The following is a 24,925-nucleotide window of genomic DNA, read 5'->3' as shown; positions in this document are numbered from 1 at the left end:
CATACTTTATTGCTTATTATGAGTTATAAAGTACAGCAGCCTTGTGTTCCTAAAACAGAAAGATTGGTAATTGGGTAAGACTGACGTTATGTATCTTTCAGGACCTTTCACTGCTTTGTCTCAACCATTACTATATGGCTCTGGTCTCAGCCACTGCGGTAGATATTTTGACATTCCGTTTTATTTTATTTTGTATGTTGCCACTACTGTTGGAGCAGCCATAAAATACACAGGTTCATCCTGATGTTCTGGGCATCTTTATAATGTTAGTGTTAGTAAAAAGCAGGTAAAAGAGTAAAGTTTGAGGCAGACTAACATCAGTCACTTTTCCATTCACTGTAGTAGAAGGAGGTGCGGGGAAACCGCAGATATGTCGTCTCCGCCTACATGAAATACGTTTCCTGCGACCATGAGACCCGTTTCTGAATCGGTCTATAGTTTGCCTGTGCATAGACGTGGGACAGGAGATAAATAGTAGGGAAAGACACAACTATAAAATCTATTGTTTTCAAGCAACAAGCAACACAGCATAGACGCTAGACGGGCAGGGGCAGCCCCTCCTCCTCTCCAGGAGTCAGCCCCCGCTGATGATAATGATGGAGGAGGGGTCAGCACTGGCCATTGTCTGGAACAGTCATACACAGACATTCAAAGCACCACAAAGCCCATGTGACCTGCTTAGCACTTCATCAGGCAGGCCTGCCTGACACCCCTCTCCTGGGGAATTGATTTGTTTTATCTTCTATGTCTATGGCACTATTGTTGTTGATTATTATGAGGCCTCACAAGGTTTATAGACATTATCTTTGATCACAGAGCCCTCAAAAGTGCCTATATGACCAGAGATACAATTCATATTTGATTTATATTGACATTACAATCACAACTATTAATCACATCTCCACTTATATGACCCACAATGGGCAATGAAAGAAACCATGCCACTATCACTAATGTGCCAGTTTTCTACTACTATTATTTATTGTGGAAGCTGAAATCATGATATCTTCTGTTGCACAATGGATTGTGCAGGCCTATGAGAGGATTATTTCTAGGTCACTGTGCTGTGGTCGTTCAGCCCCATGTTGGTTGTGACACTGGAGCCACCAGATAAAGGCTTCTGTGCTCACGTGGCCCTTTGTGCACACTGATAATATTGTCTGCATGGATGTGTGCTGTTTGCCTCTCAGATAACCCTTCCTCAGACTTGTGCTGTGTCCTGCAAGAGAAGAGCAGAGCTGCTTTTAGAACACTTCTGGTTTGAAACTTGGTGACTGATAGCCTGTCCCGATTAACTCAAGGACATAATAAATACATTATTATCATATAAAATATATGGGACCTGCACCATGTCACAATGCAGAAGCAGAATTTAGTTGCCTTATTTTCCCGACTCGATTACTAACTTACTCACTCTGAGACAAACAGACTATTACGACCCTGGGGTCTTCATGCGCATGCACACCACTGTAGTATTCCCTGGAATAGAACGCTCTTGCTCAGTTCGCAGATAGGCCATGCTATCCTTGGCAGGTGCAACAAAGTGTGTGTGTCAGCAGCAGGCTCCACGAGGGAGACTTGAGGAAACATTGGAGCGATGGATGCTGCTCCCAGTCTGCAGTGTCAGCCTCCCCCCACCCCCCCCCCCGCTGACACGACTGGCTGGCTGTCGCTCATCTCCTCACGGCATTAGGCCGTTGCCATGGTGTTGTTTAGCAGCGCTGACAGGTGGACTCTGACGCCATCCACCCCCACCCCCACCCTCCACCCCCACCCCCAGGCCACATGAGTCGACAAGAGCCGCATTCTACACTGCACCAAAAATACGATAATATGCAAGAAGGCCACAGGGGAATGATTGCCTATGTGACATCTCAGTGGGTGCACTGCACGCAGACCGCACACACGCATGCACGCACGCGCACACACACACACGCACGCACACAGGTAATCACTTTTTGGGGAGATTGGGTTTTTATTTTTAAACTGTAATCCTATCTACCTCGTGTAGATGAGATTGAGTGGAGCGTTGTGGATGGTGTGTTTATAGCGGCTATAGTTATCCTCCAATAGAGATGTGAACATTTTGGTTCTATTTTAGGGCTGTATTATGTCAGAGCTCTGTGTTCCACATGTACGGGAAAATCCCACTGAAAACGCTGCTGACGACTCTGAAGTGAGGTTGCTAGGTAACCTGACGTCACCAGACTGCACTAGTGTGTGGGGAGGTAAAGTGGAAGGCTTGCTCATTAGCCACCTCTTGAGCCTGTGTTACTGCTAGCTGTGCTAAGGCACATTTCTGTACACATGACATCATCCAGATCAGAGGTTCTCCAACCTTTTCATTTCAAAGACCCCATAACTTTGAACGTATACACAGTTACACATGGGCTCCTTATGGGTCCATTTGGTTCCATTTGTATACACTCAAGAGTTACAGACTTCCATTTTGAACCCCCTCAAGAATCCCTTAGGGTGCCTGGACCCCACTTCGTGAACCATTGTTTCCAGACATTCAAAACTCTGAATGATGTATGTGACCATGTAGGATGCTTCTGAAACTAACTAAACTAAAAATAGCTCTCCTTATTGGTTAACCTAAAAAGCCAAGGTTCAAACTCCAGTGAGGTGACACTATGGACACAAAGGAGACTGAGGAGGATATGGCTTTACAGTAAGGCTCTGTGACTGTTCTCTAATGTTTTGAGAAAAACATCGACTTGACAAAAAAAAGTTAACTAGTCAACATGCTTTGACATTATTTTCTCAGCACCTCAGAAGGGTTCTAAGGGCTTTCGTCCTCCACAGGACCTCTGAGGTCCAGAAGAGGTTTTCACTTCTTCCATCCTTCTGCCCTTCCTTCCAATATCTTGTCAGGACTCGAGTATAATATCCTACAGGACGTAGGATGACCACTCGTAGTACTGTATATGGTTATATGAAGGCAGTGCATCACATAGAGGACAGGGGTGCCCAAAAGGTAGATCGTGATCTACCAGTAGATCACAAACTAAGACTTGAATTAAGGTGACTTGATTGATTGACATCAAAAGGGTCAGCTGCCTCAAACCCACAATGCAATAGGCCTATTTTGAGTACAAACCATTGGGTAGCATTACAAATTAATACAACAAACCCCTAACTATTCCATTTCTCCAGCTCTTATTTCGCATTCCAAGTGCATTTGCCGGCTCCGGTATTCCAAAGCCCCCTCAGATACATATTTGAACTGTTTTCAGCAATGGTTTATTAATTATTTTGGTGGGTAGATCTTGTTGAGCTCGTCGTTTTGAAAGTAGCTCTCAAGTCCAAAAAGGATGACCACCCGTAGTACTGTATATGGTTACTGTATATGAAGGCAGTGCATCACATACCAACTATAGTCCCTGTGATCCTAAAACCCCTGTTGCAAACACTGCGTCATCCTGTGGTGTACTATGGATTGCCTTGTAATATTTTGCCTTGTTGTTATAGTTACATATTATGCCATGACTGTTTTACTGATTTAAGGGATATTTTACTTTCAATTTTGTTTTGGTAATTTCATCGTCTACTTAGGCTTTTGGGAGTCCCCCAGGCAGTTCTGAAGTTGCTCAATTCAGTAGTTAGATATTTGATATTCATTTGATCAGACATGTAACTTCAAACTGCATTTTAAACGTGATAGATTAATCGACAACGGAAACTTGGGGGGGGGATGGGTGTTTCTGATGAATCTATCATGGTTAAAATGGAGTTTAAGTTACAATGGATTTGTATAGGAATTGAGGGCGAGTCTGATGAATATCAAAATACTAAATCAAGCAACTTAAAAACTGTCTGGGGGGCTCCTGAAAGCCAGAGTAGATGATAAAATGACCAACAAAAGTTTTGAAAGTGAAATATCTCTTTTAGACAAACAGGCAGGCAGTGTCATGGATTTATTTGAAAAGGATAGTTAATGTTGTCCGTACAATTACTCAAATTGATAGCTCTTGAGTGTAGCTGAATGAGAGCTGTTAACATCTATTCAAACTGAGAGCCTCTTAGCCTTAGCTTAGTTGTTACCCAAGGTGACATCCACCACGCTTATACCTGACATCTCTTTTATTCTAGGTCTCTCCATTTGAATTTCCTGAAGTGGATATGCTTTTTGTTAGCTGTCACAATGCTGCCTCGTACATCCCAAGGCCACTTCTCCTCGGTATTGCGTGGTTGTGTGTGTTTACGTGTGATGTGTGTGTTTGTGGCTGAGCGCATTCAATGAGCAGGGAAAGACGCACGCTCCTCATTGTTGCTCAAGCACTTGAGAGGTGGCTGCTGGTTGCGAGCTAACAGATGCTTCGCAGCTCATCTGAAGCCACTGTAGCCTGCTCAAGGCTGGCTGCTGTAATGGACTCTTGTCTCTTGCAGATAAGCTTAGAGATAAGGCGACACACTATACGGCAGTGTTGAGCTGCCCAACACGCGCCACTGCAAACCAATACCATGGTGTTTGGCACCATGGTGGTGGCCCGTTAGTGACCACCTATATCTTGCGCCACCCCTTATCCATAAACTTATTTGCCATTTTTACTATTTTGAAAAACATTTTCAAATAGTTAAAATAGCTAATCTACAAGCTCACAACGTGTCAATGTAGTACGGCTAGTTGAACTATTTAAAAATGTTTTTCAAGATAGTAGAATATGGCAAATAAGTTTAGGGATAAAGGGTATGGTGTGCTCAAGATAGGGCCATATGTGTCTCCTTACACCGAACCAGACCAAAGTTGTTTGCAATGACAGGCATCCTAGAGTAGGACTGCAATCTTACTAGTAGGACTAACATAAAAATAACATTATATTTCAGCTCTGCTGAGTTCATTCTCTGCGGAGCATAATTGTGCAGAACAAGTGTCATGGCAATCCGCCCATTAGAGAATGATACAAGCCGAGCTTTTGTGCAAATTCTGGCCAAGGTGTTGGACGGACGGCAAACAAAGCGTGATGCATTTCACCAGTTCATGTTTTACAGTTGGTTTTACTCACAGACCACTAGACTTTTGATGTGGAAAGACCCTAGGTACAGTAAAGGGACAGTCCTGTTCTTGTGTCCTTGGAACATTTCTTATATCTCGTATTCGGGCCTTTTATTTTATTGCCATGTGCAGTTCAATCTTTTATATTAATGCTCCAGTCTGTGATCATATCGTAGTAGGCATCGGTTGAGTTGTTTGGTGTTTCTCTGCCCTTTTTAATGGTCATTCCTCGTCGTCCTTGCTCCCATCACACAGTGGTCCACAGCCCGCCGTCTGAGGCTTTGGTGTCAGGCTTTTGTTTAGACAGAGTGAGCGCACTGCAGGGTTCGCCGTGTCCTATAGTCATGTTTACTGATGCATCCCACGTCATGAGAGAGACTACAGCGATGGCCTTCATGGAGGGTTTACTCATTAAAAGTGCTGATTAGCAGAGGCAAACATGGAGAGCAGGACTGGGGGCAGGGTTGCAACAGTGAGCTGCACAGCTAAATTCTGAGTGTGAAATACAAAACAAAAAACGTGGTATAGGGTGAATTCACAAAAGGATTTACGCAGCTTTTACAGGAATTGTAATTCTCAAAGCCAGGTTAAGCAAATAGCATCTTGATCTCGCCTATGGGCTTTGACCTTTCTAGATATCATCTATCTGGAGATGTCCACGGCAAGATTACACCGAGCGAAAGAGGAAAACATTAATATTTGGTCTAGTATTGCAGATTTGGTCAAGGACATGATTTAGTCTTTATTTTCCTATTGCACAGTGATAGGAATCTTGGCACAGGTGTGCATTTTCATTTTGTGGCATCTTTGGTCCCGGGGACCTCATAATATGTTGCAGTTAAAAACTGTAGTTTTGTGCAAATTAAGTATCACTTTGCAGGATTTCAATTGCACACAGCTTCCCTACATATGCACTTAGATTCACCAGTAAGTGGTGGTACATAATAAGTGATGAGGGTGCTCACTGCTCAGGTGGGCAATTCAGAGTCAGCAGAATTGGTACTCTGTATCGGCCCAATTCAACCACTGTTTATAACGGCAATGTTATTAATGAGACCAGTTGGTTTGAGCCATAGACTGTAAAAGAAATATGGACAAAAGCGTTCTCCGGGTCTGATATGGATGTAAGATGAAGCCTGTCAGTCCTTAAATTGTAAATCTCCATCTTTCTAGATCTGTTTGGGCCCAGCTGGCCATTGGCTGGCCCAGACAACGAGGCGGGACTTCCCCCCTTCTTCTTCGTTGGTTTTTATTTTGACTCGAGCGGGGGTGGATCTCGATCATAGACTGTAAAGGTAGCCACGCCCCTCAGAACATACTCGACATTATGGTCATTTTTAAAATAAATTGGACCATAATTTATTTATTATGACATGAGAAATGAGACTTTAAACTAGTGACTGGAAGCAGAAAGTATTCATGACCATGTTTATTAAGGTAATACAGTCTAGGTGAAGTTGGGCCCAAATACATGGACCTCTATGGAGCTATCGCATGACAGCGCCACAACAGGCCATTATATTAACTTTCAGAAAGTCAGGATTTCCTACTGGCTTCAGACACTATTGGCTTCACTGCCCCCCTGGTTTGAGCACAGGCCTTCTGCTCTACACTGGACTTCAGTGTGACATGGTAGGCTATTATGTTTGGACAAAACAGCTATGTTTGAGTCCATTTGCTCTAGTCTAATACATAATTACAGTTTTGATTGCTACTATGACATTTTCCAGTTTCACTGCCAGCAATCAGATGCAAAACCTGGGCACTCCATTACAAAACTTTAAGGACAGGGATATCATTGGCACAGTATCTTTTGTTGATCAGACCTTGAGACAGGGCAGATTGTGATGCCTATCTTATAGTGCTATCAGCGACCGCAATCCATTCTTTGTGAATTCTTCGCTCAGTCATCTTTCAGAGTGCTACCCTGAGCAGACAAGCTCTCATCTCCTCCTCTCCCTCTATTGCCCCATTCCTCTGCATCATCAGGAGAGCCACTGTAATGTTGAGATGCTGCCATGGCATCTCGGCAGGGGAGGAGGTGGGGGACAAGAGAGGCTGGAGGTGGGGTAGTTCCTCAGAACTGTGTTAGGGTGGTGTTCTCTTCAGCCGTTCAGTTAGCACCTGTGGGCACTAGAGTCGGGCGATGATTGTCCAATCGGCACTGCGTGAGATCATCAATGCCAAGTGGGGTGTTCCATTTCCAGTAGAAACGGGGTGGTTTTGTGCTGTGTGGTCGACCAACACAGAGAGAGGGAGAGAACGGATCTACAGGCTAATGTAGTGCTATGGGCTTCAGATATCCTCCTTTATAGAAACAAGAACTTAATACAAAGTATTGCATCACGATGTGCTGTGATCTTGTAGATCTGGTATTTTTTGATGAGTATTCATTAAGCATAACCTGAACCTGGGTGGGGGAGGGGGTGGACAGGAAGTTGGCCATAGGGAAAACTAAATATCCTACTGTGCACAACTCATTGACTGCTACAACCACACAGACATGGGAAAGGAGAAAAAACTGAATGTAAACCAAATCATGACTGTTGGAAATATTTCATTTTCTGTGATGTACAGTAAATGTGTATTTACAGAAATAGATTTCTATTGTATCAAGAGATTAATGGTGAATTCAGTGGATGCTTAATTTCCTGCTTTGGGGGGGGGGGGGGGGGGGGGACTAGTGAATTAGTATAATTTTTTTGTCTACTGGGTGGTGCGTGGTCCGTACTGAGTGGTGCGTGGTCCGTACTGGGTGGTGTGTGGTCCGTACTGAGTGGTGCGTGGTCCGTACTGAGTGGTGTGTGGTCCGTACTGAGTGGTGCGTGGTCCGTACTGGGTGGTGTGTGGTCCGGGTGGTGTGTGGTCCGTACTGAGTGGTGCGTGGTCCGTACTGGGTGGTGTGTGGTCCGGGTGGTGTGTGGTCCGTACTGAGTGGTGTGTGGTCCGTACTGAGTGGTGTGTGGTCCGTACTGAGTGGTGTGTGGTCCGTACTGAGTGGTGAGTTGTCCGTACTGGGTGGTGTGTGGTCCGTACTGAGTGGTGTGTGGTCCGTACTGAGTGGTGTGTGGTCCGTACTGAGTGGTGAGTTGTCCGTACTGAGTGGTGTGTGGTCCGTACTGAGTGGTGTGTGGTCCGTACTGGGTGGTGTGTGGTCCGTACTGGGTGGTGTGTGGTCCGTACTGAGTGGTGTGTGGTCCGTACTGGGTGGTGTGTGGTCCGTACTGAGTGGTGCGTGGTCCGTACTGGGTGGTGTGTGGTCCGTACTGAGTGGTGAGTTGTCCGTACTGGGTGGTGCGTGGTCCGTACTGAGTGGTGCTGCTAGTAGTGCTAGCGTCACACTAGCTCTGGTCCATAGCCTTACTGCTCCTGCTGCCGTATGTTGCATTAAGGCTATGGAACTGATTGGCTTCCTGCCTCGCATGAAATGCAGACCAGCCTCTCCTCTGTAGTGAATATAAAAATAACTCACTACTACTACTTTCCTTAGTGGACGCACTTTGAGCCCCCCACCACACGTATAAATTAACTTTTTGGCCAGAAAGAGATTTTGTTTTTCACCGTGAAAAAAAATCAATAATTTTAGTTACTCCACTGCACCCTCTACCGATATTGCCAAGAGAAACCCCTCAGAGAAAATCTCTTTCTGGCCAAAAAGTGCATTTATACGCGTGGTGGGGGGTTCGAAGTGCGTCCACTAAGGAAAGGCTTTCTAATTACGCTACAGAGGAGAGGCTGGTCTGCATTTATGCGAGCCCCGGAAGTCGACAGTAACACAGCTCTAAATGCGACGGCATTAGAGCTATGGACCAGAGCTAGCCTCACACGCTGAACTTTGCATCTTCCAGGGCTTTGGTGATGTCACCGCGGTTGCTCGTCATCCGCTTCAATGTTCCAAAGACACTTGGTTGCCATGCCAGCGCAGCAGACACCCTCATGAGATGGCCAGCTCATTGTCCTTTCCATGTAATAATAGCTATTTATATCTAATTGACAGCACTGCTTACGGGTGGGGTGGGTTGTTAACCCATTCTGACCGGGCACCCATTTTGGTGTTAGCATCATGTTATGCTTTACCTATTGAAAAATAGCAGATCTACAAGCTCATATCGCGCCACCGAGTGGCGCGATACGAGCTTGTAGGTCTGCTATTTTTGAAAAATTCGAAGAACGACTGACATTTTTAGAATCTGATCTCAGGTCAGAATGGGTTCATCAGACCAGTGTGTGTCCAGTGGAAACCTCGTATGAATCTGATCTCAGGTCAGAATGGGTTAAACAAACCCAGTCTTATTTATGAAAGACCGAGCTCGGAAATGGATGGAAGGAGGTATCAGGCCATTATAAAAGAACGGAATTCTCATTTGTGTGATGGAAGTAATTTTTGTGTCAAGTTGGCCTTTTCGCACACTCGGGGGAAGATAATATGGCAGCTGGTGTCAGGGGCAGTGATGAAACCCAGATAGGCTTGGATGCATGGCCCTCTTAAATAAATTGAAGGGAACAATTCAGTAAACTCAGTAATTCTATTTCAGACCTACCATGAAATTGTGTGCAAAGCTTAAATATTCACTGCGGTGTCTTTGCAGTATAAATAACCTATGATGTTTTATTTTTGCATGCCCAATTGCCTTAGTTTTCACTCACAGGTTGGCTGCAGGCCACATTGAATTTTCTCTCGTGGTCGGATATACCTGGCAACACATAGAGGTGTGACACATATCCTCAAAGCCAGTCTAGCCAGATATCCTAAAACTGTGGCAACCAAATGTATGAAGTTTCTTTAAAAAAAATCTTTGATTTCTTCATGACATTACTGGGAAAAAATCATATAATTATTTTTTTCTTTTTTCTTTTTTGGGAATGTTATTTTTTAGTTTTATGTTTTGAAATAGTAATAAAACAAAACAAACGTAGGAATATAAAGGGACCCATACAAATGTGTCCGCAACCCACAAATGGGTCCCGACCCGGCGTTTGGGAAACGGTGTCCTAAAATACACATCCCCAAAGATGCTGCCCTAGCTTTGTCATGCCCCTCCCAACTGTGTTGTGTTCTCTGTCGCCCCCCGCAGGTGAAGCTGATGAAGTACATCTGTAAGCAGCTGCAGTGCAAGCAGAAAGTGCCAGAGACAGAGAGGCCCGAGGCCCTGGACAGTTATCCACGGCTAGGAGACTGGCTGCGCATCATCAACCTGCGTCCTGAGCTCATCGAGGTGGGCCTGCAGCGTGTGTGTGTGTGTGTGTGTGTGTGTGCGTGTGCGTGTGCGTATGCGTGTGTGTGTGCGTGTGCGTGTGTGTGTTTTGGTCGATTGTCACCAGATGTGTCACGATGACATGGGCAAATAAGTCTGTGAATTACAGGAAAAACAGTTAGCATCTCAGTATATCATGCTTGTTCCTGAAAAACCGCTACACTTGGATGCTTTCTGTGTTTTATTGCCAGCTATTACTAATGATGAGAAACATAATAATTATGATCAAAATTATAACTAGAAATGCACTCTGTCGAGGTGCCAACTTGCGCGTTGCACACATAGGCCATACATGGCCTTTTCTGAAGCCTTATTGGCTCTATTGTAAGTCATTCCTCAGGGTCAGCTTCACGTTATAGGTAACATGTAAGTCAAATTTCAATAGATAATTAGTAGTTTTGTGTAATATACCTTGCCTTTGTAAGATTTATGGGTCACATGAAAGAATAGCAGACTTCAGGAAAGAAGCTAAATCAATCCAGCACAGGTTTTTGCCATACATTTCAACCTGTCATTTAATTGTGGTTGGGACTTGAGCCTGTTTTATTCTCAAGCCTACAGTACATCGCTGTGTCACTCACTGATAAGAACTGACTTGTGAGTGACACCTTCATTACGCTCCATATATGGCCCAGACCTCATCAAATCCTGTACACTCAAGACCCTTAGATCTCCATATATGGAGCTGACCTGGTCTGACATATTATGTTGATCTGACCTCAACAAACCCTGTACACTCAAGACACGCTCCATATATGGCCAGTACAGAATTCATTCCATATGTTGATCTGGTACCCCCATGTCAAAGCGCCAGTGCTTGCCCATCATCCATGGCATACTTGTACTGTTCTCTAGAGCTAGACTCAAGCTCACCTGTCGCATCATTGTGTTACATTTTGTATTCCTTTATAATCAATTGAATCAATCCGTTCAATTAACATTGTGTAATTGAATACTCATTCATTTTGTCTCTTTGCAGGCAGTGCCAGTAAAGCTGTCCCTGGATGGCTTGCTGCAAATGACAGGTTCTCAGGTGCAGGAGATCATGAGAAGGCTAGGCTCCAGTTCAGAGGAGTGTGCCAGGCTCAGCACTGCCCTCTCCTGTCTCAAGAGTGCCACTGAATCAGGTGTGTGGGAAATGTTCCAAGAGAGAGAGAAAGGCCCAATCTCAATAAGTTCACCCGGTACCCTGAGCACTGAACCCTCACAGACTTTAAGTAACGTCACTTGCGGAAATGTACGAGTGTGAGGGCTTTAAATGTACAAATAATTATGATATGAAGGACAGAACTTTGTGACATGATCACATTACCTTGACGATGCTAGCAAAATGTGCTTTGCTATTCTTTCCTCTTTATGACTATTTTCAAACGTCTTACTGTGCTTTTTACTTTTGTCCACATTGTTGGGGAGACAAATAATTTCACAGTTGCCAGAACTTGCCACAGCTGTATTGTAAACTGTAACAAAAATCTTTAATCTTCAAATATGGTAGTTCAACCATAGATCGATTAAACTAGAAATGCACTCTGTCGAGGTGCCAACTTGCCCGTTGCACACAAGCAGAGCGCACATGTACTGCCGACCTTACGATATGGGTATATAGTCATGACATCAGGGATCTCCATATATGGGCCACAGACAGACGGGTACAACAGGTACAAATACGGGACACTATATGACTCAGACATATTGGTTAGATCAGCAGTGAGACCTAGGTTAGTTGACTGTAGATGTGAGGGCTGCATAGCGGCCTGAACCTCCAGTTTTGTAAATTTGCCCAATAACAAAGAAATCCCTCCTGCTTCAGGTTTAGCTGTTAAATTCAAATTAATTTATATATTTTATTTGTATTGTACGATGTTTTGGTTTTAATTTTTTGCTATTCTGTCTCTCACTGTTGAAATAAAGCTTCCATTCAAATTTTAGACTTATTCAAATTCAAGATCTTTCAGTGGGCAAACAAAATCGCCATGGGATGAAACGATTATTTCCTTCACTGTACGTGAGTGCGGACGTTGAGAGCCTCTCATCTGACCAGTCACTCTTGAGTGTTTCTTTTTCTGTGTTCGGCCAGGAGACGAGCTTAGGGACGACGTAGCTCGGAGGGACAGTGGCTCCCTGCTCACCGCAGACCAGCTGACCGCCATGGGGACTCCGCTGCGTCCTCACAGCCCCTCGCCGCTGGCCCGCCCGTCCACCACGCCGTCCACTCCCTCCACCCCCTGTGCAACTTACCCGCACCCCCGCTCGGGTTCCGTTTCAGCCGTGCCCACGGGCGAGGCGCAGGCTTCATACGTCTACGGCGACAGCCCCCTCACGGATCCGTTCCCCATGTCCATGGCCCTTGCGGGCAGATTCCATGGACGCACCTCTACTCCGCCCATAACGCCGCCCTCCAAGAGGCGCCATCGGCTAAAACCGCCGTGCACCCCGCCACCTCCCTCGCGCAAAGTGCTTCACCTGCTGCCTAACATCACACTGACCCGCAGCAAGAGCCACGAATCCCAGCTGGGCAACCGCATTGAAGACCCGCCTGCCAACAAGTAGGTCCACATTATGACCTCATTTCTACTTTCACTGTCAATGGCAAATATGGGACGTGTGGGGATAAAAGCTGTATATAGGAGGGGCTAGCTCCCCTCAAAAAAATAAAAAGCTATTCACTGCTTGGTCTATATACAGTATAAAAGGTTGCACATAAACATGGACCATTTTTCCATTAATGGCTTTATTTATTAAGCATGTTTACATTTTGTTCGTTACTCAAACATTGCTGAACTTAACTTGAATAACTGAGGCAATGTTGGTCAAACATAATTGTGTGGCTATTCCGGCCAATAAGTCATTGGGCATTTTGTTCATAAATCAATCACTGAAGTGCACTAATTCGGACGACATCTCTCAGCTGGTTTCTTGCAAATTGTTTGTGTTTACTCTTTTTTTTCTGTCGGGCTTCGGGCTTAACATTATGGTAATTTTTAGTTAGGGTAGGGTCGGGCCGGGCCACAGTTTTTGGGCCCGTTGAGAACTTTATGTTAGAATATGACTTTTGGGGTGGTTGTTTTTGTACCCCTGCTGTTCTATTGTCAAAGGTCATGTCTCACCCTAGGAACAGGATCTTACAAGAATTTTGACCTGATGGCCAAGATTCAATGAACATGAAAGCCGGCTCTATTAGCTCAATGGTGAACATTTCAGCACTTAGGAAAGCAGGTTCAAATCCAGGGTAGAAGAGGACAGTTACATAGCTGCTTTAAGCTAACACTGGATTTGACTGTGCCGGGCTTATGTAGGACATACAGTACAGTATTTCATCTCACAGTCACAACACTGTTATTATAGACAGAGATTTTCTCACACACACACACACGCGCACGCACACACACACACACACACACACACACACACACACACACACACACGCACGCACGCACGCACACACACACACACACACACGTACACGCACACACGTACACACACACAGACAAGATCCTGTTGCTCTTTTGCTCTGTGTATTTGACTGGGAGTAAATCCCCCTCCACAGAAGAGATTATGAGTCAAAACAGGAAGCATTTCCTAGGTCTAATGCTCAGTGGTGGTAAGGTACACACACACGCACGCACACACACGCACGCGCACACACAGAGACTAGTGCATTTTCTCTATAACATCTGTAACATCCGGTCCATGTATGGCAAGCTTTGCTGTAAATTCCTGTAACATAACTAGACAGAAGTAAACGTGTGTGAGTGTGTGTGTGAGTGAGATATCTTTTGGGGCCCTAGGAGAAATTATTTGCAGGGCTTTCGTACATATGCACACTGTACACACATATTGTTTAACTTTTTGCGGGGGCCTTTACAGTTATGTTATACTGTAGCAACTTCACACCAGAAATGTACACATTAGCCTACATGTCTTATGCAAATGGGAGCTAGATGTTCCACAATAACTTGGCCCATGTTGTTGTTGAATAACTCTAGAATGCTCAATACTCTCTTCAGATTGTTGCCTTGTCAATATTAAGTGCAAATGGCATTTCCCTGATATTCTCTAAATGTCTTCATTGTGAATGTGCATGCCAGTTCATACTTTATTTTGAACTATTTTGTATACAGGACATTGAAAGAACGCAAATAGAATGAACACCCTTCGTTTAGCTTAGTTGTATTATATGTAACTTCATCCTCTTACAGTATCACTTTCACTATTTCTGTATGTTTTCTTCATTCTCTTTCTAGATTCTTTCTTTCTTTCCTCACACCCATGAGGATAATTCTGCTGCTATGTAAATGTCATGTCATGGATGTGCGTTGTCTTCATTGGTTAGAATCGTTTGGCCGATGGCAATGGACTCTCGCCCAGATAATTATGTTTTCAATCTTCTCTCTCAGTCTCAGAAATGTCATCTACATTTTGAACGTCAGTGTCATGTTGAAATTGGATGCATTTGGATTGCAGTCAGCGTGCTCACCAGACCACACCACGCTTTTAAGACCATGTACGCTAGATGGGCGCAATATAAATAACGTGGGCGCTGGGCACAATGATTACAAGTGCGCCAGTTGGGAGATCAGGTGGAAGATAGGTCTCCAAATGCAGTGGTGAAAAAAGTACTCACATTCTTTACTTGAGTAAAAGTATCAATAGGCCTACTGCAATGTAGAAATACTCTGTTACAACAACCTATGAGTGTGTCAACCTATGTCCGGAATTCAAAATGCACTTGAGTACACAGCATACACAGCACGCAAAATTGACGATTCGTGGACAGTTTCACTGGTTTAGCGCTCCTTCAGCAGCCTTTGCTTTTGGTGCGATCTTTAAGTCTTCTTTCACTTTTTCCCTGCCATTTGGTGTCCGCCCAAGGTCGGTGCCCTGTGCTGCAGCACCTAAAGACCTTCCATCTTAAGCCCCCACTGAGTATAGTACTTGAGTAAATGTACTTTACCACTGCCTGAATGTTCATTTAACTCACTGAGTCAAATTGAACTCTGAGAGTGTAGAAATGGAACCAAATGGACATGTAAGTCCATGTGGTTCCATTTATGCACTATCAGAGTTACACTGTCAAGAGTTACATCCACCACACTGAGGATTATACCATGTTGCTTGCATTTCTATCCTCCACTCCAGGTGCGTGAAAAAGAACAAACTCTTCTTGAATATGCAAGTCAACGGGAACGGGTGTGAGGACTCGCCATCCCGCTACCCTGCAGTCCTGTCAGCTCGTACCCCAGTAGCCACCCCAGCTTCCACCACGACGTCATACACCCTCCCCGGTACCCCCACCCTGATGGAAGAGCACCAGAGCAGCCTCAAGAGTGAGTGACGCACGCACACGTCTCTACTCTTCACATTGAAATGATAATGGATGCTTGAAAAGTGAATTAGGAACATGCTAGTTTTTCATTATAGTTTAGTTTTAGAGCGGGTTTGCTAGTTATTATTATTTATTTTTGCGACAATGCTTAGTTTTAGTTTTTCTCATACTTTGGGTTATTTTTAGGTGTCTATTCGTGAGAAAATGTCTTATTTTGTTAGTTTTCGTTAACTATAATAACCTCGATTAGGAACGGTTTGGGTTTATGGGGTTTTCTTTGTTAGTTGTTAGTTTGTTATTGTGATTTTTGAGGGCCTCCTATATTCAGCTATTGGTGTAGATTTTCATCCTACACAAACATTAAATTCCCATTTAGGTCATATGTGTATGAGCAAATCTGCTTAGTATCTATTTTCGTCCTACCCAAACATTAAATTCCCATTGACAATGAATTGAGAATTCTACATCATAATATCTGAGCCAAACGGCTTTAATAGTGTCTATTTTTGTCCTACCCAAACATTAAATTCCCATTGACAATGAATTGAGAATTCTACATCATAATATCTGAGCCAAACGGCTTTAATAGTGTCTATTTTTGTCCTATTCCCATTGACAGTGAATGGAGAATCTAGTGGTTTAGTAGATAATTCATAGTGTCTGAGCAAATAGGCATAGTGTCTATTATACATCATGATGATAAGATATCATATGATATAGTACTTTATTGTCAGTTCACACTGAAATTTGTCTTGCGACACAGCAGCCAAGTATGCAGAAACACATATACAACACAAAGAACAAGACAATTTACATACAAAGACAGATTATCCTGTGGCTACTACATCTCCTGATTGAGCCTCAAGGTCGACTGGTAGACAAAGGACCTCTTTAGTCTGACCTTATTGTATGCTGGTACACCATATCTCCTTCCTGAAGGTAGCAACCTATATTCTCCATACAACACATGCGTAGTATTAGAGGTGATATTCCTTGCTAACCTTAGGATGCTGTTATCATATGTGGATGTATAAAGTTTCTGAAGTTGTTGTCCAACAATCTTTGAACAAATGTTCAGTTATTATAGCAGTTGTGACTTTAGGGCTGCAGACAGACATCCATACCAGGTGGTACTACAGTACTGAAGAACACTCATAATAACAGAAGTTAAAAACAAAAGGAGAATCCGTCTACTAGCACCGAAGGATCTTAGACGGCGAAGGAAGTAGATTCTTTGCTTTGTTTTCTTACACACTGAATCAATCTGATCTTTCCATGACAAAAGATGGTCTATTACTACTCCTAGGTATTTGTACGAACATACCTGGTTGATCGGTTCACCATGAATAGTAATGGGGAATCTGTGTATCTCTGGTGGTGTACCAAAAACAATCTCTTCTGTCTTTTTTGTGTTAATGATGAGAGCGTTGTTATCACTCCATTCAACCACCTTATTTACTCTGAGTTGGTGCAGTCCAGGATCACTGGAACTATCTAGAACTATCTAGGAGAGAGATCAAGAGCGCTGCTCACTTTAATAAAGTGAGCACTAGCAATATTGTCACATGCATCTCACACTCAAATGTCTGTAAATAATCAAGCTTCTTGCATTCTGTCCATCCCTGATCCTTCTGATTCCTTCTCTCCATGTCTAGATAACCTGGGTGTTCACCGAAGCTCTCCACAAGCAGTGAGAAGAGACATCGGCCTAGCAGTCACACACAGGTTTGTTTGACACCCCGCGTGACGTCATGTGGCAGCCAAGTCTATGGACTTTTAATGTTTGCTTAAAGGAGCACGTTAAGAAAACATTAAATGTGAGGCCCCTCACTTCATACGAGTGCGATTAGCTTTTTACATGATGACTTTGCCCTGGATTACATGATGATGATGAAGCCACCCAACATCTTTTATTAATGATGAAACTATTTTATTAACTGTTGCATAAAAAAACACTAATGATACAGCTTTATTCATTTTTCGACCCCAAATTTGTTTCAGCGCCGATAAAGCTATTTACATTAACCCATTCTGACCTGAGATCAGATTCATACGAGGTTTCCACTGGACACACACTGGTCTGATTAACCCCATTCTGACCTGAGATCAGATTCTAAAAATGTCAGTCGTTCTTCGATTTAAAAAAAATAGCAGACCTACAAGCTCGTAGCGCGCCACTCGGTGGCGCGCTACGAGCTTGTAGATCTACTATTTTTCAATAGCTAAAGCATAACATGATGCTATAACACCAATATGGGTTCCCGTTCAGAATGGGTTAAATGGTTAACCTTTTTCTTTTTTTTGTCTTATAGGTTTTCCACTAAGTCCTGGTTGTCCCAGACATGCCAGGTGTGCCAGAAGAACATGATGTTTGGGGTGAAGTGCAAACACTGTCGGTTAGTAGAACGAGTGGAGAACCATCTGACGTACAGAAAGTAGTCTCATTATCTGGATATACCACTTTCATCTTCTTCATTTTACGCCCGCAGGTTAAAGTGCCACAACAAGTGTACGAAGGAGGCCCCCTCCTGCAGAATTTCCTTTCTGCCAAGTAGGTGGCCTGTCCTCTACCACCAGAATTAACCTCCATGCACATGGTGATCTTAACAGTAACCATAGCCATTTCTCCCCTAGTCGCCAAAATACGAAGGACCGAGTCTGTCCCGTCTGATATCAACAACCCTGTGGACCGTCTGTCAGACGCCCCGCAGTTTGGCACTCTACCAAAGGCCATCACAAAAAAGGTACAAAAGAGATATCTATGTACACTGTCAGGGTTAAATAAAGCAACATCGGACAAAATAAATCTCAGGGAAAATGTCTTTCATCAGACAACTGATGAACTGTGTGTGTGTGTGTGTGTGTGTGTGTGTGTGCAGGACCATCCTCCAGTGCTGAACCAGCTGGACTCTAGCAGCAACCCATCCTCCACCACCTCCTCCACACCTTCCTCACCCGCCCCCTTCCAGCAGAGCAATCCCCCCAGTGCCACCCCACCGCCCAACCCCTCGCCCAAAGGCCACAGGGACAGTCGCTTTCACTTCCCAGGTAAGACTCGCAGGTCGTCCATTGACAGAAACACAGACACATAAAGATATGTAGTCTGAACGACGCATGTGTTGCAGAGTGGGCCTGGCCCTGCCTGGGGACCAGAAGGTCTTACATTTTGCCTGTGCTGAGTGGGTACGCGCTCCAAACAGCTACACCCCACATACAGTACAATTCACTATACACCAAAGGTGTGTGCATGCATCATTGTACTATTTTATTAGTCTTTATTTAATCAGAACTAGCACAGAGCCCATTCGGGGTGTGGCCATTCGGAGTGTGTACCCATTTGAAACAGGGGGGAATGCACTTTCTGAGCGCATGCCTGTTTGGAACACGTTGGAGTAGGCGTATTACTTGGCCTCTGAAGTACTGCATTATTGTCGAGAAGCACTTGCCAATGTTTTCAAGAACCACTTGGCAGTGTTTTCAAGAACCACTTATTATGATGGACTTCACACTCGGCCCAGTACTCCCTTTGTTCCTCAACAATATGCCCACCAAATGTGAAGTTGATCAGATTATCGGTTCTCGAGATATGCGACAGACAGACAGACAGACAGACAGACAGACAGACAGAAATACTTACTGTACATAGCAGAGTGGCTCACAACCTCGGCCTGATGACCTAAAGGTCTAATAGCTCCCGCAGATTTAAGGGATATCCCTTTAGACTAGTGGTTAAGATGTTGGGTTTCCAGGTGGGAGACCCGGGTACGAATCCTGGGTGTTACTGTACATTGCCAGTTGCCATTTCAGAGCGAGAGGCCTTTCAGTACATGTGCCTGTTTGGAGTAGTCTGACTGCTTGGTCCCTGGAAGTGCCCCCCTTGCAGCGTTCTCAAGAACACTGTGGTATTTTTGCTTGCAGCCCTCTCAAGAACAGATCATCCACTTCACACTCAACACTGCACTCGTTTGTCTCCTCACCAATACACCCTCCTGTGAAGTCAATTGGATGAACAGACAAACGGACACAGAGAGATTCCTGGAATTTATAGATGGTTGTTGTTGCCTTGAGTCACTTCTTGTGGTCTTAACAGATTGTGAGTGGACGGAGCAACATGCACCCTTCTCTCCTCTTCGCACTGCATACAAAGCCACTAACACTGAAGTACAGCCCAGGGATGGCTGTAAAACAATAGGGCTCGTTTGAGTCAAAGCTTCTCTAACCCAGACTCTCTCTCTCCTCCTTCCATGCTTGTCGTTCTTTCCCTCTCTTTTTGCCTTAAGCTGCCTGCTACTTTCAGCATAGACAGCAGTTTATCTTCCCTGGTGAGTTTATGGTTCCCAAAATGTTCATAATGCATTGTTTGCCCCTTGCATTCACACTCCAAACTCTGCATTCCTAGCTGCTATCTCCATTTCCTGCTTGTGCTTGCCTGGGTTTGAACGGTTAAAATTGTGTGGGGGAAATTAACACTAACCACCAGCAAACTGCTGGGATTTTTTGGAAGGGTCTTATTCTACTATAAAAAGTAAATTTAGTTGTAACATTATTCATGTGGCTGGTGTCATTTTGGAACCTATGGGGCATTGTGGCTGGTGGCTGCCTGGGTTCCTTGAAGGGGTTCTTTAGGCTGGGGGTTTGTCCATTTTCTTTGCTGTCTCTCATTTTCTCTGTCTGCTGGGATATTTGAGAACTGCATATTTCAGCTCATTATAAAGGTGATTTTGGTTGACAACCTGAAGGAAGTGGGAATTGTATTTATTTTTCATGAATATATATTTTATTTTATATATAATATATAATATAATATATATAATATATTATTCTTTTATTATATTTTATTCTTGGTGATACTAACGCATATTTTTCATATTCTTTTCTCTCAGATGTCTCCAGTCCTGTTAGTTTGCACGGCGACATTCTCCCGGATACTGTGTAAGACCGCTTGTCTGTTTCACTGTTTTAAGTAGCCAACACATGAAGTTAAATAGAGTTTAAAGGAACACTGTGTAGGGTGTCATATGGTACTGTGACTGATTCCTTACGTTTTACCTCTTAATTTCTGCTACTTTATCTCTTATCACAGCAGTGAGATCGAGCAGTCAGTTGATGATATAAGCACAGACCTGGTTGAAGATGAAGATGAAGATGAAGAGGTATTGATGTACAGTACAATTCCTTTCATGTGTATCTACTCATTCAATGTTTACAGAGCTGGTTATTTGGGTTAACCCTTATCTTTTCACGAATTAAATAATAACGCGACCATCTGTTGCTGTTTCTTTTTGTTTTGTTTTTTAAGGAGGAAGTGGAGAATGAAATTGAAGTTGAGGTTGACGACCCAAGAGTAGAAGAGGAGGAAGAGGGAAATGAGGTAGAGGAGGAAGAGGAGGAAGAAGGTGAGGAAGAGGAGGAGGAGGAAGAGGAGGAGGAGGAAGAAGAGGAGGAGGAGGAGGAGGAGGAGAGTGAGATGAACGGGGGTTCGGATGGCGAGTGTGATGGCGACGAGTTGGACGACCTGCCCAGCTCCCGGGGAGGCCATTGGAAGGGCCCTATCGCCCGCAAGGCCAGTCAGACCAGCGTTTATCTGCAGGAGTGGGACATTCCCTTTGAGCAGCTGGACCTGGGGGAACTCATAGGAAAGGTGAGGAGGGGAATATCCTGGCAGCTACGAGTGTGCGGCTATACATTTCTTCATTTATTATCTTTCCCGTTGGCTGGCACTTCACAAGGCCCAGTGTGCTGTGCTCCTTTTACTTATAGGCAAAGTACTTGAAGGCCATGACGTTGGTACTAACTATAGCATTGGTGCTATCAGAGCCATTGGGTGCTATAACACCATAGTCAGGTGACTGTCTATGTCTGTACATCGGTACTCCGCACTGACCAGGTTGGCCAGGTTACTGATTAGAAGCCAGTCTCTGATGTCAGTCAGCTTTGTCAGTACTGTGTTGTCAGTTTAAGTTACTAGATTTTCAGAAAATCCCCGTAAAAAATGCAAAAAGGAAATTGGTTTTATTTATATATCCAAGATATATATATTCACTGGGGAAGTTATCTTTGGCCTGCATATATACCGGTGTATATATATATATTTTCTCTCTTTTTACCACTGTACACAACTGCCTAATGTTTATCTCCACAAGGTCTCTGAAGCACGTGCAGAAGCGTGCTATAGCATCCTTTTGATGATGGACTTAAGGTCATTTCTTTTGCCTCGCAGGGTCGCTGGGGTAAAGTGCATAAGGGCCGCTGGCATGGGGAGGTGGCTATTCGACTACTGGAAATTGACGGAAACAACCAAGACCATCTAAAACTGTTCAAGAAGGAGGTGATGAACTACAGACAGACGAGACATGAGAACGTGGTCCTCTTCATGGGGGCCTGTATGGCCCCACCCCATTTAGCCATTATCACCAGGTAAAGGCAAAACTTGCCTAACTCAAATGATCACCATTTCTTTCAATAAAGGATCTTTGTTCACTTAAAAAAATATATTTTCCCATTCCCAGTTTTTGCAAAGGCAGGACGCTGTACTCGGTTGTTAGAGACACAAAAAACACCCTTGATATCAATAAGACGAGACAAATCGCTCAAGAGATTGTAAAGGTAATCATTTAATCAATATGCCTGTTCAATTCTTTTTTTTTTTATATGCTCTACTGTATCTAACCATGCCTCATGTATCACTGTTTGTCCTCCACTGTGCATAGGGAATGGGCTATCTTCATGCAAAAGGCATTGTTCACAAAGACTTGAAGTCAAAGAATGTCTTTCACGACACCAATAAGATAGTGATCACAGACTTTGGCCTGTTTGGGATCTCTGGAGTAGTCCAGGAGGGCAGGTATGTAAGAAGAATGCAAAGAAGAAATTTGAAACTTCTAGCTTGTTGTTCGAAGTTGAACAATTTTAGATTGTCTTGTTTAAATTCACACACATACAAAATGATTGATCTAAAACACATATTTAGGAATTTACTCAATGGGGTGACCATGTACATGTAACACTAGCTCTGTTTGGATAGTATTGAATTATGTACGTACTAGTCGTGAATGTTGGTGGTTAATGTTTGTCTTTTTGTGAATTCTTGCAGGCGTGAGAACAAGTTAAAACTTCCACATGGTTGGATTTGTTACCTTGCGCCAGAGATCGTCCGTCGATTGAGTCCTGGTAATACTGAAGACCGCCTCCCTTTCTCCAATGCAGCAGATGTTTATGCCTTTGGGTAAGCACTGCATAATTATGTTCCCTCTACTTTAACCCATTCTGAACGTGAACCCATTTTGGTGTTAGCATTATGTTATGCTTTAGCTATGGAAAAATAGCAGATCTACAAGCTCATAGCGCGCCACCGAGTGGCGCGCTACGAGCTTGTAGGTCTGCTATTTTTGAAACGACTGACATTTTTAGAATCTGATTTCAGGTCAGAATGGGGTTAATCAGACCATAGTATGTGTCCAGTGGAAACCTTGTATGAATCTGATCTCAGGTCAGAATGGGTTAACAGTTATCGGATCTACCTCAGTGATAATAATATTGCCTAGTTGTCTACCACGTAACTCTTTCACTGTCAAAAGTATATAATAATTAACAAGTTAACTGCTACCATGTGGCCACAGATGGTAGTTAGCTTGCGAGCCGGAATTGGGGAGATTGCTTATTCACTTCCGTTTTCCCGGCTCGCAGACCTCCATTGTATAAGAAACAGCTAATGTTAGCCTGAGCACACAATGTTTATCTTTCGCCAGAAACCGTAATATTTTAATTGCGATGAAAAAAACACATCCGAACCTCGGATGGATGATCAACACCACGGACAGCGGCGGAGTTTACGGGAAAACAGCGACATTAGATCGTAATTATAATAGGGCTCTATGGATGCATGTGTGTGTTTTTGTGCAGGCGGGGTGAGCAAGGCGTTGCCTAGCAACCGGCTCAGGGCTAAAAGTAGTTTTTTAGCTGAACTGTTTCATATCCATATAAAGTGATATAAAAGCAAGACAATAGTGGTTATTAAAAACATATACGTTACTTATTTAACAGGTCTGACTATTCATTATTGCCCCCTTTTAGCACCATTTGGTATGAGCTCCAAGCAAGGGACTGGCCAATCACCAATCAGCCAGTGGAAGCTACTATTTGGCAGGTGGGGAGTGGAGAAGGTATAAAGAACGTCTTGGCTGAGATCAGCCTCGGCAAAGAGGTCACGGTGAGCAAAACAAAACAGTATGACAGTCAACTTGATTGCACAAATAAAAATCACTGTTTTTAGTTGGATTAAGTTAAACTCTTGTCTCTTGAGTTTAATTGTTTCCGGGTTTACAGTGAATGTATGGGCGTGGTTGCAAATCAAATTAAATGTTGCTTCTTTAGGAGATCCTATCTGCGTGCTGGGCATACGACCTGAGAGAGAGGCCCACGTTCACCCAGCTGGCCGACATGCTGGAGAAGCTGCCTAAACTCAATCGCCGGCTGTCCCACCCCGGGCACTTCTGGAAGTCCGCAGAGTACGTATCTGAGAAACAAAGCTGTGTGTGTGTGTTGGAAGATGGAGGTGGCCGATAGCGATTAGCTTAGCAACTGTTGCTAACCGCCATAGACAAGGGGACACTCCCATTCATACCACATCAATATAATCTACTCACTGATCGGCAACATCTTAAGGCTCATACATAGTCTGGATTTCCGGTGGTGAAGTGACCACCGAACTACAACATGACGTCATGAGCCGTGGTGAAGAGCAAACCACCGCCACCGCTCCAGCCCTTCTCTCTGTTTTTACTCACCACCGCTCAACGTTATTTCAGCTCCGGTGGTCAGCTCACCACCGGAGCGGTGGTCACCTCACCACCGAAAATCCAGACTATGAATAGCCCTTACAAAGGGTGTCAAGTCCGTCGGATAGGCGGGTTTGTCTTATCTATATAAAAAGGTACAAATCATAAGCAGTAAATCATGTTGGCATGGTGCCAAGCACATGATTTGCCTATATTTTGTTGAAATAGTATGCCATATTACTGCAAGCCTTTGGATTTGAAAGAGATTTGGAAGCTCTAATTGGGTGGCGGAGTGGTGGGTGGTCGGAGCTTAGCGAAAGGTCCATTGACCATATTCACAGATGTTTCCCTCTTTTGCATTGTTGCTCTTTTTGTTGTGAAGGTTTATACTAGGATGGATTTTAATAACTACAACACACACAACTAGTTCTTTGCAGATAATATAATGCAAATCTCACACACATTCTTTATTAACACATACCTTTGCATCTGTCCTCTTTGTGATTTGCGCTTTCTGTCCTCTTTGCCTTTCAGTGAAACTCGTGAGCTAGTGAGGTACTTACAAATT

General features: G+C 43.9%; 1 protein-coding gene across 2 annotated transcripts in view; it reads left to right on the top strand.

Moving 5' to 3' along the window:
* The window catches only part of ksr1a (kinase suppressor of ras 1a), a 39,427-nt gene that overhangs the window by 12,250 nt on the left and 2,252 nt on the right, over positions 1 to 24,925 (top strand). For both annotated transcript variants that reach the window (XM_080780606.1, XM_080780607.1), the window contains exons 2-19: positions 10,075 to 10,215; positions 11,234 to 11,381; positions 12,332 to 12,800; positions 15,394 to 15,581; positions 17,236 to 17,305; positions 17,893 to 17,976; positions 18,070 to 18,131; positions 18,215 to 18,324; positions 18,460 to 18,628; positions 20,464 to 20,512; positions 20,664 to 20,733; positions 20,880 to 21,221; positions 21,801 to 21,997; positions 22,090 to 22,186; positions 22,291 to 22,424; positions 22,674 to 22,805; positions 23,654 to 23,789; positions 23,954 to 24,087. In XM_080780606.1, the coding sequence (XP_080636732.1) occupies positions 10,075 to 10,215; positions 11,234 to 11,381; positions 12,332 to 12,800; positions 15,394 to 15,581; positions 17,236 to 17,305; positions 17,893 to 17,976; positions 18,070 to 18,131; positions 18,215 to 18,324; positions 18,460 to 18,628; positions 20,464 to 20,512; positions 20,664 to 20,733; positions 20,880 to 21,221; positions 21,801 to 21,997; positions 22,090 to 22,186; positions 22,291 to 22,424; positions 22,674 to 22,805; positions 23,654 to 23,789; positions 23,954 to 24,087 (2,732 nt within the window). The remainder of the gene's footprint in view (positions 1 to 10,074; positions 10,216 to 11,233; positions 11,382 to 12,331; positions 12,801 to 15,393; positions 15,582 to 17,235; positions 17,306 to 17,892; positions 17,977 to 18,069; positions 18,132 to 18,214; positions 18,325 to 18,459; positions 18,629 to 20,463; positions 20,513 to 20,663; positions 20,734 to 20,879; positions 21,222 to 21,800; positions 21,998 to 22,089; positions 22,187 to 22,290; positions 22,425 to 22,673; positions 22,806 to 23,653; positions 23,790 to 23,953; positions 24,088 to 24,925) is intronic.

Source organism: Protomyctophum bolini (assembly GCF_963924005.1).
Source record: "Protomyctophum bolini genome assembly, chromosome: 13".
In the NCBI taxonomy this organism is placed as follows: Eukaryota; Metazoa; Chordata; class Actinopteri; order Myctophiformes; family Myctophidae; genus Protomyctophum; species Protomyctophum bolini.
This window is presented reverse-complemented; position numbering and strand designations above follow the sequence as displayed.